The sequence below is a fragment of the Phlebotomus papatasi genome, chromosome 2, assembly GCF_024763615.1.
Source record: "Phlebotomus papatasi isolate M1 chromosome 2, Ppap_2.1, whole genome shotgun sequence".
NCBI classification, from domain to species: Eukaryota; Metazoa; Arthropoda; class Insecta; order Diptera; family Psychodidae; genus Phlebotomus; species Phlebotomus papatasi.
The window spans coordinates 65,851,146-65,866,931 of NC_077223.1; the positions used below are offsets into that span (position 1 = coordinate 65,851,146).

General features: G+C 32.4%; 1 protein-coding gene across 2 annotated transcripts in view; it reads right to left on the minus strand.

Annotated features, from left to right (window-relative positions):
• Positions 1 to 654: 654 nt before the first annotated feature.
• Positions 655 to 15,786, minus strand: part of LOC129803884 (protein bric-a-brac 1-like) — a 372,561-nt gene continuing 357,429 nt past the window's right edge. The window contains exon 8 of one of the 2 annotated variants that reach the window (XM_055850754.1): positions 655 to 12,882. In XM_055850754.1, the coding sequence (XP_055706729.1) occupies positions 12,040 to 12,882 (843 nt within the window). In that variant the 3' untranslated portion in view covers positions 655 to 12,039. Of the gene's footprint in view, positions 12,901 to 15,786 lie in introns of both variants that reach the window. The other variant, XM_055850752.1, reaches the window with a different exon arrangement.

Consider the following 15,786-nt stretch of genomic DNA (forward strand, 5'->3'; position numbering starts at 1 on the left):
CAAAATTTGTATAATTTCACGAATTTTATTCAAGATAACTGAATGGCGTCTCCCGACTTCAGCTCTAAATCGAATTTGCATGCACTCCGAGTTAGCTCACGTTAAGAATCTCACCTACATAAGCCGGTTAGGATTATCTGTCCCTTTATGTTCTGCAATAATAATGCAAATCCTTACCTTATTGTGGTTCGTTTGTCAAATCCGAATTGACAGTGACTTACGCACATTCTCCAGAGTGTATTAAAGTGTTATTTTCGTATTATCAAAGTTTCTTATTAAAATTGATACATAATTTTGATATTTTGATATAAAATGAAACGTATAAATACACCACGAAGAAAATTTTGCTGTTCTTAGCGGAAAATATAAAAACTGTTAGATTCAAAAACCTAAATGTCATGTTGTGCCAAAATGACATTTGCTCCAAAATGTGTCAAATTCCAATCCGAGTGAGTCCGACAGCCTTACATAAAATAGAAGAAGAAGGAATTCCAATCCAACCCTCAGAGTGAAAGTGTTACAAACAGCAGAAAGAAAAAGAAAGGCATTTTTGGTCCTTCGAGCCGTGTGCGTATGCACATTTCCATTCCATTTCAGAAGCATATTTTGGATTCAAGGGACTTCCATGTGATGTTGTAATTTTCAAAGACACAATTTATTATGCAACTATTATATTTTTTATATCCCATACAATGGTACACGGTGACAATGAAGCCAAACTTATTTGATTACTAAAAAAAATCATTTTTTCCATTATATTTTTCAACTGCTCACAATATTGTTGTTTGCTTTTTTTTCATTATCAATGGGAAAAAATAATAAAAACAATTCTAGGAAAATGAAATTATACAGTAATTTAACTTAATTTTCATAATCCAATATGTTTTTTTATACACATACACATATTTTTTTTCTTTAAAGGTAAATGCTGTTTAGCTAGATTTTTTTTCACTTTAAGAATATTTGTTCTCTTTCACGTTTTCTTTTTTTTTTGTACCTACACAATGTTTACTCTTGTTTTATCTTGAAAATTACACAATAAGAATAATTATAAGTAGAGAATAATTATGATGGGTAATTTATGCAACATTTAAAATTAATATCTCATCGCATTAACAGGTAAAAAGTATTACTAAAATAAAATTGTACATTTTTCTCAATTGATTTGTTTTTTTTTTAAGGGGGAGAAGTTTGGGGAAATGAATTCAATTGAGGGTTTGTAAATAAAATGGGTTATCATGTCTCCATTGCGAGAGTGATTTTTTTCCTATTATCATTTGTCAATAAATTAAATTGTTTATTGAAAAAAAATTATCTTGTGTAATTAATCTGTTTATGCAATATTTTTTTTTGTAGATTATTTATTTTAATTTTTCATTTTACTTATTATGTCATTAATTAAGCTTCATTCATGCACTGAATCTATGTTTTCACTTGGTTTTTCTTCATTATACTCTTAAAAATTCTGATTAAATCTTCATGTATTTTTTTTATTTCATAGGATTAATTAAATAATGTGTATTTTTTTCTTGTTTTGTGTATAATATACGGTGTGTATTTGCACGGATTCATCTTTTTTTTCCATTTACGACAATTAAAAAGGTAAATTCTTCACTTTTTTAAATAATATCAGTATTTACAATTAAATATATACTTACAAATTAGAATACATTCTTTTTTTCTTAATATTTTACTTTCTCAAAAAACCTTTTTCCTTGCCATTAAATTGAACTGAAGGGAAAATAGGATGAATATTATGCTTTTCTTTCCTAATATCCAGGATTATTTTTTCTTTAATTATAAAATTATTAAATAAATTGCTGTTATCTCTCATTCTTGTAAATTCACTTGCTCTTTTTCTTTGGCTCTGGAAGTGTTTACATTTGAAAAAAAATTATTAAGACAATAAATACAAAAAGAAATTAGTTACACCTTTCTCGTTATCCAAGTAAAAGCTAAAAGACAATTTACTAAAACAAAAAAGATTTTCCAGGGTTTATGTGTGTTAAGAAATCTGTGTTCTTTTTTATTGTATCTTTTTTGCTGTTGGGAAATGGAATTTTCTTTTTTTAAATATTTTTTTTAGTGTTTAGTTTAATAAGACGTAATATTTTTTCTATTTTGTTTTGCTTGCATCCATATTTCATTTATTCAATATGGGGGTGTTTGAGAATGGGGAAGGAATTATTAATTCACATGTTTTTAATGCTCTTTCTTGTTTTTTTTTTTTTTTTTTAGTATTCTGTGGTTCTCGTACTAACATCAATTTTATTTAATTATTTTCTCTCTCATCTCATCTTTCTTTTTTCTCTAAATATATGATTAATAATTTCAAATTAGTCATACACTATTGGTATACCGTAAGAATTTATTATGTCTCTGTTTATTTTATTTTGAATTTTTTTTTGTGATAATTTCCATCTATTAAACGTCTTTTCTTGCTGTTTTGCTTTTTCTCCTATGAAAAAAAGGTTGTTTTTTTTTTGTTAAAGAGGAAGAAAAGCACGTAAATAAATATTTTTCTTAAAGGCATAGCACGGAGCTTTATTTCTGGTTTACAAATCTTCTATTTTACTTGCTTTCTTGCAGTTTTTGTAACAAAGACAGATTTTTGTAACAGAAATTTGTCATTGTTTGTGAAAGTTTGTGAAAAAAATTGGAATCTGGCAATACTTGTTCAAGAAACCATGCGATCTGGCAATCTTTGTGAAGGAATTCTCGCAATCTGGTACTTCTTGTACAAAAATTCTAGCAATCTGGCAATCCTGTACAAAAATTCTCGCAATTAAGTAATTTTTGTACAAGAATTCCCGCAATTAGGCAATTTTTGTTCAGGAATCCATACGATCTAGCAAGCCTTGTGCAAGAATTCTTGCAATTGGATAGTCCTGGTTCAAGAAATCACGTGATTTGTCAATCTTTGCCCAAGAATCCTTGCTATTTGGCAATCCTTCTTCAAGAATTCTCGCAATTGGGTAATCCTTATTTAAGAGACTATGCTTTCTGGTAATTTTTCTGCAAAAATCCTCGAGATTTAGCAATCTTGGAGCAAGAACGCTCGCAGTTGGGAAATCCTCACAATCTATCAATTTTAGGATAAAAGTTCTTGTTGGTAATTAAATTAATTTTAAAAAGAAAAGGCTGTCAGTTAGGATTTTAAATAATTTTGAATTCCATTGGAAAGGTCTATTAGAATTGGGAAGGGTTATTTGGAATAGATATAGGCATTCGCCATTTTGAGTCTGCATTAGACAAGACGAAAATTTTGTAAGTAAAATAAAAGGAATTATTTTTTAATATCTAGCTAATCATATTGCAATTTATTAGGATTCAAAGGAAAATGATTAGGTCAAGGACATAGGAATTTGTGTAGGAAAAGCAGATAGGCTTTGAAATGTAATTTTTCTTTAATTTTGGGGTATTCTCGGATAGGACTGACGTTTTGTTAATTTTTATTGTAGCCAAAACTTATTCCGCTGTAGAAATCTGAAATTGTTGTTGGGAAAATAGAATTGTTCAGAAAAAAATTACAACAGTTCTCGCAATTAGACAATATTTGTTTAAAACAGAGGTGTGCAAGAACCGTTTGAAAACGAAAAAGTGTCAAATGAAACTCGTACGCCAATGGACATAACGCTATCTGAACAAACTCATTTTGACGTTTATTCGGTTTGAAACGGTTCTTGCGCATCCCTGGTTTAAAAGGTTACGCAATCAGGCAACCCCTGTGTAATAATCCTCGTGATCTGGCAATGTTTGTTCAAGAATTCTCGCAATCTGACATTTCTTCTACAACAATTCTTGCAATCTGGCAAATTTTGGAAAAAATATCGAACTTGGATAATTCTTGTTCTAGAAACTATGGGATCTGGCAATATTTGTGCAATGACTCTCGCAATCTGGAAATCATTATGCCAGATAATAAAGCCACGCGATTTGTAAATCTTTGTGCAACAATTCTTGCAATCTGGTAATCTTTGTTAATCCTTAAAATTGGGTAATCTTTGTGCAAGAATGCTCAGAATTGGGCATTTTTTTGCGAGAATCCTCGCAATTGAATATTCCTTGTTCAAAAAACTACGATTTCTGGTAATTTTTGTGAAGAAGTCCTCGGAATTTAGCAATCTTTGAGCACGAATTCTCGCAAGTTGGATAATCCTTGTATGAAGAGTCAGGCAATCTGGCAACCCCTGTCTTAGAATTCTTGCGATCTGGCAATCTTTGTGCGAAGATCCTCGCAATCTGGCAACTTTTATGAAAGAATCCTCGCAATTGGACAATCTTTGTTTAATGGCCTCTACTAATGCCTTTTTAAAGAAAATTTCCCCTGTCCTTGTAGGCAGAAACGTAAGATTTTTTTTTAAAAAGCAATTTTTGACGAAAATTGCTTCTAGTGCACGCCTGAGCTAAAATAATAGCCGAAGTGAATTTGGTGGTGCTGGTGGTGCCAGTTGGGATTCTTCGAAATGTCGCGAAAATTCACGTAGAGAAAATGGGAGGTTTCTAATGTGAAAATTGTTTAAATCCTTGAAGTTAAGTCAGTTTCACAAAAAAATACTTTTTATAATTTAGTTGAATACATCTATTTGGGTTAATTGTAAATACTTGTCGATATTACAACAAAAACATTGGGATGAAATTTTGAGATAGAAGACTCATATTCTTTTGAGCTGTCCCAAAATTCAGGATAAGTTTGAGAAAAATCCTTTTGTACAACACTATTTTGGTTAATAAGGAATGCAAAAGTACGTATTACAAGAAGGGACACGACCTGCTAATAAGGATAAAATAGAGAAGAAAATATTTTGTCGCATTTCAGAGATTTTTTGCAATCGCAGCGCCGCCAGACGTTTGTCAAGTGAGTTATTTGTGTCTCTATCTCTCTCTCGAGTTTGCGCGCGATTTAGGAAGTTTGTCATTTGAAATGATATTTTCTTTAAATTTCTTCATATTGCCGCAAGATTCAAGTAAGAGGGTGTTTAGTGAACAGTTATTCGTCTTCCGACAAAGATATCAAGAAGACAACTTATTTTTATGAGAGTTTTTCTTTCTATTATGTCTTTTTGGGGCAAAAATATTCATAATGGCACCGTGAATGAGGGATTAGTGTTGCCAGCACGTTAATCTGCGACTTTTAATAAGCACGGTCTGTTCTATTGTGTAGACACCATAAGAAACCATGCGATTTGGAAAATATTTGTGGAAGATTTTTTTTGCAATCTGGCAATTTTTGTGCAAGGATCCTCGCGATTAGGCAACCCTTGTGCAAGAATCCTTTCAAACAAACTTTTATAGTACAACAATTCTTGCAATCTGGAAATTTTGGTTTGAAGATTCTCGCAATTGCACAATCATTGTTCAAAAAACACGCGATCTGGCAAATTTTGTGTAAGAATATTTGCGATCTGGTAATCTTTGTGGAAGAAACACGCCTTCTGGCAATTTTTGAGCAATAATTCTCGCAATCTGGCAATCTTTGTCCAAGAAACCATGCGATCTGGCAATCTTTGTGCAAGAATCTTTTCAATGTGACTACTTTTATGCAAAATCTTACGGTAATTCTTGTTCAGGAAACCTCATGATATTGGCGAATTTTATGCAAAAAAACGCCTAATTTCACGATTTTTGTAAGAAATCTCGCCTGTTTACTATTCATTTCACTTAAATATATTTTAATCCACCCATTAAAATTTATAGCAGTTTGTTATAAATTTTGTAGTAGTTTTTACGTAAATTGTCAATGTTGGTTTACTTCACGCAGTCTCAAAAAAATTGTTCAACCATAAAAAAGCTTCGTGCGCAGCCCTTTAGAAGGGAAAAAATAAATAAATAGTTATTTCTCCGCGCTATTTGGGGGGAAAAATTAAGAAAATAAAAAGAGAAAACACTAACAATACTCTTGGATAGTTGTTCTAATCATGATTATCATTATGAATATTTTAATTTAAATCTTTTCCACGTCCTTTTTCTCTTTCTTTCTCTCGCTCTCTCTCTCTTTCATCTCAAGTATAAAGATATGAAAATAATTGCGTCACACATTTTTCCAAAAATTCACATATCCTCTTGTTTTTTTTATCCTTTTTCACAAAAAGGTGTCACTAAAAATTAGTATCAACAGAAAAACTAACAAATACCAACCATTTTCGCTCAACTTGATTCATCTTTGTTTTTCCTTTTCTTTTTGTTCTAAAATACGTAAATATTAATAATATAATAAATTTTCTTCATTTTTTTTTGTTCACCAAATAAATTTTTCACTTTTCTCTGGTCATCGACACAATCCCCTAAACTTTACAATAATTTTCTTTTATCTCTTTAATTTTGTGTAGATTTCATGTGTTTTTTTTATCTTTTTGTTTTTGATAAATTTTGCATTTAATAATTTTCCTAAAAATATTTAATAATGTACAAAATTTTGATGACTCTTTCGGGGGAGGGATTTTTTCTTCAATTTCCACGAGTATTTTTATTTAATATTTTTTTTTATTAAATTTATTTTTTGTAGCAAAAAGAAGAAATCTCATGAGACACAGGCATAAGTAGAAAAAACAATTTTGGATTTAGTTTTTCATTTAATATCACAAACAATTTTAAAAGAGGATAAATTTTACCGGAAAGATCTGGAAGGCACTTTTCTACTTGACGAATTTTTATTTTACATAATTTCTTTTTATTATTCTTTTTGAACACATTGGCCAAGATTTTTTTTATTAGTCAATCCCATAAAATCTGCCGGAAGACCTTTGAGATCCTGCGATGGAAAGTGTGATAAATTTTGAATAAACTTTGTTTTTTTTTCCTAAAAAATTCATATTCTCTATGTACAATAATTTTTATCTAATGATTCTTTTTTTCTCTTTATTAAAATATCTTTTTTCCAGACTCTCTTTTAGAATTAATTATCTCAGTAATTTATTTATTTTTCTATTATTCATAATGTTTCCAAAAAGGCGCGTATATACACGGAAAACGTTTTTTTTCTTTTACTTTCCTAAAATTTACTTTTCCATCGCAAAAGTCAGGCACTCAAAGGGACTCCGGAGAGATATTGAGGATTTAAAAAATTTAACAACAAAGAGGATTAAAAATTTTTCAGAAAGCTTTTTCCCGCCAAAAAAACAGCTGATCCCTCATGAGATTTTTGTCTCCCTCACCGAAAGTCGTCAATCTTTATGCAGTTTTTTTTGCCTAAAATTTATACATATTTCATATTCATTTTGTTTTTTTGCCAAAAAAGTTATTCAGTCCCAAAAAGTGGCCACTTACAATATTCATCTAATTTTGTTGTCCTCAACGTTTACAATTTAGTTTTTTTTATAATTATCCCAAAAGGTTTTTTTTTAATTTCTTTTCTTTATTTGTCCTAGATGATTCCTCTTCATTTTTTTTTAAATTTAATAATTTTATTTTTTTCTCCGCCATTCGCTTGTTACTTCATTTCCTACAAAATACTCGATAAAGTGAGATTGTGTCACAATTAGAAGGCAATTTGAAATTTCTATTTCCAAATCTTGTTTTTTTTTATTTAAAACATTTTTTCTTTCTTGATTTCCACGACATTCTTTTTTTTAATCTTTTGTACATTGATTGGTTTTTGCTTCTATTTATCAGTTATTATTTTTATTTAAATGCTTTACGACGAATTAAAATGAAAATGCACAAATAAAATAAATTCAACTGATAAACTTACCTTAAAGACAAATGAGACGGTAAATAAACCTCAAAAGGAATGTCTTTTAAAAATTTTACTTTTTTTCAAAATCGTTACTTATTTAACCGCTGTGGGGGCTTCAATTGAAATTGAGACGCAATTTTGAACTCATCACGTTTAAGCTTCTCTTTCTTTCAACCTTCCTCTTAAAATTCTTTCTCGCTCTCTCAATTAGTATTGCACACGATTTATCATTTCTTATTCCTTTTTTTTTGTGGAATCTTGGCCTTTCAGCATAGTCAAAAATGCTGAGAAAAGAAGGTGTTTAATTGAGAGAAATTCAATTAGGCGACTATTGCACATCGCATTAAGTGCTTGAGTGATTTATCCAACTATTTTCCGGGTTAGAAAAGGAATTGTTTTTGTTTTAAATAGGATTTTCAGAGGGATAGGGAGTTTTTTTTTTAAATGCACAGGCAGATTGTGAGCTGTTTTTTTTCAACATTGATACTTCATAAAATATTTTAGCAAGACAGAAAGCGTTTATGAAGCTTGAATTCTTACAATCGGCTATCTTTGCTTTGCTAACAGAGTTGTAGAATTTTCTAGATAAGAGATAAAAATTTTCATGTTATAAATTTTACCACAATTAGGCTCTTTGTTTTTAAGTTTTATCAAAAGATTGAAATATTTTAAAGTTAGAATTTGACATACTTTTGAATTGAAAGAAAACTTTTTGGTTGTCGTTGCTTGTATTATAAACTATGCTAACTGTTATATTTTTTTATTCTTGGGGAAAATACTTATATTTTGGTAGAAAAATCTACTTTTTAAGTATTTTCTTGAACGAATTAAGAGTTTATTACTCCTTTTGTCAAAAAAAAATTGTACATTTGGAAAAGAAATTACTCGATAACTCTTTAAGGACGAGTGGGACACCGGTGTCCCACTCGTAAAGGGTTAAAAGTTGTTTTTCAGGATAAAATCGTTGAGTATATAAAGGTTCTCTTAACTCTTTAAGGACGATTGGAACACCGGTGTCTCATAAAGAAAATATTTTTTCCTGACTACCTGAAGTTATTTTTATCTTATGTTTGTATGTAAAGTAGAAGGTTGAAGGTATCTAGGATATTTTTTGCAAGTCTCCAGCTATTTACAATTACAGTAAATTTTTAAGATAAAAAATGACGAATTTTTAAATTCTCATGTTGAAAATTGAATTTAATTATTTTTTATACTTCCAATGTTTTATAAGCAAAACCGTTTGCGAAAAAAGAAACTACAATACTCAAACATAATATTTTTCATTAGAGTGAAAATTTAGTCATTGGTATAGTCAGAAAAATTACATAAATTTTTGGGCTATCTTTGTCCCTATCGTTTATAAAGAGAAAAAATACACCAAATCAGATTTTGTTGGATTTCCTAAGGTTAGATGTGAGACCTTTTACTGATTTTGTTTATCGGCTTCATTTTTATGGCTGATTTATACTCAGTGAAAACTGTCTCGTCGTTAAAGGGTTAACGTAAATTATTTATGTTCTGCAGTGCTTTATATATGAATATATTTAAAATATTTAAAATAGTTTCTTCATCCCAAACGTACGATTTTTTTTAGGACAGAGAGAATTGTTTTTTCCAATATTGGTAATTAAAAAAAACGTTTAAAATTTGCTGTTTACATAAAAAAAAAAACAATTAAAAATAATATTAGTCTGGAAAGTTGTCAGTTAGCATAATTTCTGATAAGAGCTACGGAGTCCATGTTTTACTGATATCAAGATGTAACTCGTTTCTCGTTTCCCGAGTTTCACAATGCAATTTTTGGTTTTCTCGGTCTTCGCTAATCGTTTTTCGGTCAATCGGCAGATGGACGACAGGTTTAAATATATTATAAGCCTTGACAGTAACTGAGAATGTATTAGAAGATAATATAGTATAAACTATTTAATTGGCAGTAGTTTCATAAAATAACCTCACATTGCAGCCTAAGAAACTGGTCTCCTTATTGAATTGTATTCACGGCGGTCTTTTTCCTTATAATTTTGAGTCAATAATTAAGGTATATACTTTTTTTAATTTCTCTATTTCCACCTGAATTTAGGTTGAAGAATTCAAATGATTTTGCTATAAACTTGATTATGAGTAAAGCTACGAAGTCGAATTAACTCAGAATGTTTGCTCTATGTTAAAAGTGTTCCGGGTTTGAATCCCCTATAGGGCATTAACAAATTTCTTCAGAATGTGTTAAAAACGACATTCATTTAAATTAAAAAGCAGAGTTCATTGATCGTACCAGGATCAACTTAGAATGTAGAAAATATCTTCTCTTCCCAAAACAAGAATTTCGAGCGAAAAGAATATAATTAAATACTCGATTGAACTTCTGCTATCCGATAATCATAATACTGTCACTTTGAATTTAAAAATTTCTTGCATTTTCAGCTTAATCTTGAAAGGAAGAATTAACTTTAGTGATATTACTGACCGTGTAATGTTATTCATAAAGGTTAAAGTGTGACCGAGTTTAAATATGAGGCCATTTACATCGCAGCATTGGATTGAGATTGAAATGTCCCAAAATCAGATCCTGGAACAGTTTAATTTTGAGTTAAGCTAGCAATCTAAACGGTTTCATTGATGCCATGTACATTGCCGCATTAAATTGAGACCGAATTCTCCCAAAATCCGATTTTGAGATAGTTCAATCTCAATCTAATGCGGCGGTGTAAATAGCCTCTATGTCTTTTCGTATACAAGAACATGGAGTGGTGTACTTTGGTATTAGTTCATTTTCCCAAAAGCAATCCCTCAATGATGATTTTTATGGTATGTTGGTAGGTCCTCCTCCACTAAGAAGTAAAAATCAACCCGTTTGTGGCATCTTTCTCTTTCAACCATCTTTCTTTTGAGACTCGAATTCATAGTATTATTCATCTTATTCATAGAATCAGATAGTTTGGGAACAAGCAAGATGAGGTTGTAAGCAAGTACGTATATAGGCCACACTCTCACAAGGGATTTTCTCGAGGAGATACCCTCTACAATGGCCTTTCTCCATTCCTGTTTCCTCTGGATCATCAAATAAAGAGGAGGGTCGAAATTGTGAATGTGACAGATGTTTAATTTTCAATGACGTAAAAAGTGCCATTAATGTTCCATTCACAATTTATTAAACTCGACAATGGATGGCAGTAGGGGAAAGTGCCCATGCTTTACACACGGTCCCAAACTTCATAATGACTAAATATTTTCTACGTTTTTCAATAAATGTGACTCGTCGTACCCATATTTTAAAAACTAGGGGACAGTGTCCTGTTTTTAAAATATATTGCAGTCATATTTATTCAGAAACAGGAAAAAATTTAGCAATTATGAAGCTTGGGACCGTGTAAATCATGGGAAATTTCTCCTACGTCTAGTTCCTTTTCGGAATGAAAATGAAGTTCTTCACAGTGTTGTATTATATTTGGATTAGAATATTCCTATTTCAAAGAACCAACATAATTTGGTTATTTTATATCGTAAGTAACAACCAGAATGTTTTTTTGTGAGGTTAAATATATGTTACAGTAGACTCTCTCTCAAATGGGCATTTGGGGCGAAATGTCATCCGGTTTATCGATAGGTTTGGGCGTCAAAGCCTTTGTAAATTCCACAAAAAGCGTTCAATTATAAAGAATCACGATAAAATAGGAAGAACTACAGCGAATTTGAGCAAATTAGCTTCATAATTAATTGTGAAAATTGTCAACAAAATTTTTCGCCCGATTGAAAAAGAGCCGATTGAGCGAGAATCTACTGTATTTGTAGGCTCTAAATATCTTTTCATGCATTTTGAAATTCTTGGGACCAAACGGCAGAATTAATCCAAATCAATGCCATTTAGATAGTGTAAATTTTTCATGTTGACAAAAGTAGAATCAGTTTCAATATCGTTCAACATTCAATAGAGAAAATATGGAAAATTTGAGGTTAGAATTGCTGTAAAAATCTGTCTTGGAGTTGCATTTTCTTATAAAATCAAATGATATTTCTTTTTCAAGTAAACAATCATAAGATTAGGCTTAATTTTTCCACGTAAATAATTCAAGAATTTTCAAGAAAAAAAATCTTAAAAAAAAACTTTAAAAAAAATAAAAGTACTCACTGGAATCCTGTTCAATACTGAAAATCTTCCATATTGCAATTGTTGCAACTCAATAAATTGAGGATATTTCGAAAAATCTTTATCTCCTATCTACAAACTTTACAACTCTGCCACGCAAAGGAAAGACATCCGAGAACGTTTAAGCAAAAACACTCAAGGAGGGATTTCAAAGGGGGATTTAGAATGGGAATAGTCCAGTGGGGTCAAATCCTGCGAGTTCATCCTCATCAGCCACGTTTCACTCACTCCTGCATTCAGCCACTGGCTCCAACTTGATAACGCCCCCGGACTCCTTGAAGCCGCCACTGAGGCGTGATGGGCAGGATCGTGGGGCACCCACAATGTCAGAAATGTCCTCTTGGAAGAGGTTGTCCTGTCGTGGTGAAGTGTAACCACGGGACTTGTAGGACATACCGCTGACGCCGACGGCCAAATTTACGGCCGGCTCGAGGGCCATCTCCAGGGAGGAATTGAGGGAGTTGTCATCGGGACTGGCCATGCGGAGATCGTGGGCAGAACCTGGTGACGCCAGGCGAGTAATATTGAGCCCTCCGCCGCCCAATGGAGAGGACATATGGCCCTGAGATCCAGTGCCACTCGAAGCTGGACCACTACTCGTCACAGTCTCCCTGGTTGTGGACACTGAAACACTGGGCAGTCCTGGTAGACCATGGAGACCCGTCAGAGCCGCTAGGCCATGACCAGCTCCACCTGCCAATGCTGGTGATCCGTGGCGTGGCATGGGGATTGCACCACTTCCATTCCCACTGCTCAGTTGCCCTGGAGTTGCCGGGGAGCCGAGTTTGGGCATTGGGATGCTACTAGCTGAGCCTCCGTTATTGGGGTGGATGTTGAGGTGGGCCGGTAGATTGAAGCCTCCTGCCGCCACGAGATTGGCCGCATCAGGATGGTGCTGGGCAGCAGCAGCCATTTGAATCTGCTGACGAATGCCATGGGCAACGGCGGCTACAGCAGCAGCCGCCGCGGCGTCTGGCGACATGGACTCAGGACCTGTTACAGGTGGAGCCTGGGGTCCAAGTCCATTGGTACAGGGACTGCCAGAGTAATTGAGGGCGCCCTCCTGAAACGGAAAAATAGGCTGAGAGACGGCTTAGACCGGAATCTTTTGGCTCAGTATTTGAGCGCCGGAGTTGACTGAGGTTTGGTCCTTCAGCCGTTAAATTTAAAAATTATTTCAAAAATTATGATCCGTTCCTGATAGAAACGATCCGAACACTGGAAATTTTAAAGGAGTTATGACAAAGGGGAGATATCAACTTGGAAGTGGTGTACACTGAAATGGAAGTACTGCGGAAGTGGAAGTGTCAAAAATAAAACGATTTTTCAGCTTTTGATTTAATTACAGCAGTAAAAGTGCTGTTAAGCATGTAGCGCAATTAAAGCTTGTCCTGGAGAACTAAATTTATGTCGCTTTTGGTCGCACACTGAAAGAAATCCGAAAAACTTAAAATAATATTCCGCACTGAGAAAAAAAGAGGGTGCGATTAACTTTTTTTCCTCGTAACTTTAATACTTTTTAGGTGTAAAAATACATCAACATTTTTTAATGTTAATTTTACACCTTTTTAAAGGTATAACATGGAAAAGGTTAACTTTAACCCCCAATACACCTAAAAAGGGTAATATTTACACCGATTTCGGATCAATACTGCAGGGTAAAATTAACATTTCCGGAATGTTATTTTAACTTTTTCCGATTTCTCTCAGTGCGGAAATGTTTGTTTTACTTTGCAGTATTGATCCGAAACAGTGTAAATATTATGCTTTTTAGGTGTATTAGGGGTTAAAGTTACCCTTTTCATGTTAATTTTATCCTTAAAAAGGTGTAAACTTAACATTAAAAAATGTTGATATATTTTTACACCTAAAAAGTGATAAAGTTATGAGGAAAAAAAGTTAATCGCACCCTCTTTTTTCTCTCAGTGTACAGCTTATCCTGGAGAACTAAATTTATGTCGTTTTTAGTCGCACACTGAGAGAAATCCGAAAAAGTTAAAATAACATTCCGGAAATGTTTATTTTACCCTGCAGTATTGATCCAAAATCGGTGTAAATAATACCCTTTTTAGGTGTATTAGTTGTTAAAGTTACCCATTTCATGTTAATTTTATCCTTAAAAAGGTGTAAAATTAACATTAAAAAATGTTGATATATTTTTACACCTAAAAAGTATTAAAGTTATGAGGAAAAAATGTTAATCGCACCCTTTTTTTCTCAGTGCATTTATCGTCACATAATTTTACGTGGCTAAAATTAGCCGAAATCCACCCGAAAAAAGGTTTTTGTATTGGCTGACCCGAAAGGCTGCAAGCCGACAAATGGTTTGTGTCTTGAATAGCAAAAAAGGCACATGGCCCAAAAATGGTGGATGTCTTGGCTAATGAATAGGCCTTTCCGTTATTTTTTTAATGTAAAAGAAACCCAATCACAAAGAAACTAAATTAAACGATGTTCGGGCATCAATTGAGCCCTTAAGTTACGAAAAATTATCTAATTCAATTGATCTAAAATAATTGCTACATTAAAAGGAAATCATTATCCTTATCTATAATTGCTCAGTTTTCTCAATCTGTCTTCACTTTGATTAATTTAATTAATTTGAATGTAATTTTGTATAGAAGATCGCATTAGAATAATTTTTCCAGTTGAAATAATTTTTTTCGGGCGCGTCGCTGTGATCAGCGACAGATAGCCAAGACAGCAACCTTTTTTCGGGTGAGTCGCTGAGATCAACGCCTGAAATTTTTCGGGTGTCGCTGGGATCAGCGATAAACTAATAATTTTAAAAAATAAACATGAAAACGCACTTGTATTAAATAAGGAAATTATGTTTTTAATCAAAAGAATTAATTCTAACGCAATTTTGTGTATACAAATTTATTAGAGTATTCTTTTAGTTGAAATATTTTTTCGGTTGAGTCGCTGAGATCAACGCCCGAAATTTTTGGGGTATCGCTGTGATCACAGATAAAGTGATTGCTAAACAAATAAAACAAAAAATAGAGTGATTCAAAGGAAAAGTAACAAGGAAATAATAAAAAAATACACTTATCGTTTAATTTAGTTTATTTGTGATTGGGTTTCTTTTACATGAAAAAAATAACGGAAAGGCCTATTCATTAGCCAAGACACCCACCATTTTTGGGCAATGCGCCTTTTTGGTTATCCAAGACACAAACCATTTGTAGGCTTGTATCCTTTCGGGTCAGCCAATACACAAACCTTTTTCGGGTGGATTTCGGCTAACTTCAGCTATACGTGAATTATTCATGTCTTTCAAAAATATAACATTTTTAGATCATAAATTTACGGGAAATATAATGTATAGTATTTTCAAATAGCCAATATCTAAAAGGAAAAGCAGCTTTATTTAGGGTAAATGTCCTAATTCAAAACCATTTTCAGACGCTTTAACTTTGACAGAAGATTCAACACATTAAGTTCATATTTTTTTCTGAGGAGAATTACATAAATTTGTTCCTTGACTCTTCTAGAATGTTACTGTTTAGTGAAAATTCTTTAAATATAATTTGAAAACTTCTTAAATACAAGAAAAATACGCGAGAGTAAAATGTTTCTATTGGAAACATATTAATCCAAATGGAGACAAGGGAAAGTTTCTAATTGGAAACAAACAGTGTAAGTGAAACCGCGACGAAAGGCTTCCAAAACCTTGTTGAGTTGCTCTTGAGTGCAGGATTTGTTCTTATTCCTGGTCTTTTCTCATTTCCCATCTAAAACAATAAAAAAAGCTCTCCAAAAAACAAATCATATTTCCAGGGTTTCCTATTGAAGCATTTGCAGACACTTCAGAAAAACCCTTTTTGTTCACGAAATAGGTAATTATTTCATTTGAAAATTTCACGTACCGTTAACAATAAAGAATAGCACTTAATTTAACTAAAATTAGCCAGAAATATGACATAAATGTTAAATAAAACGAATAAACAACAGTCAGCTCATT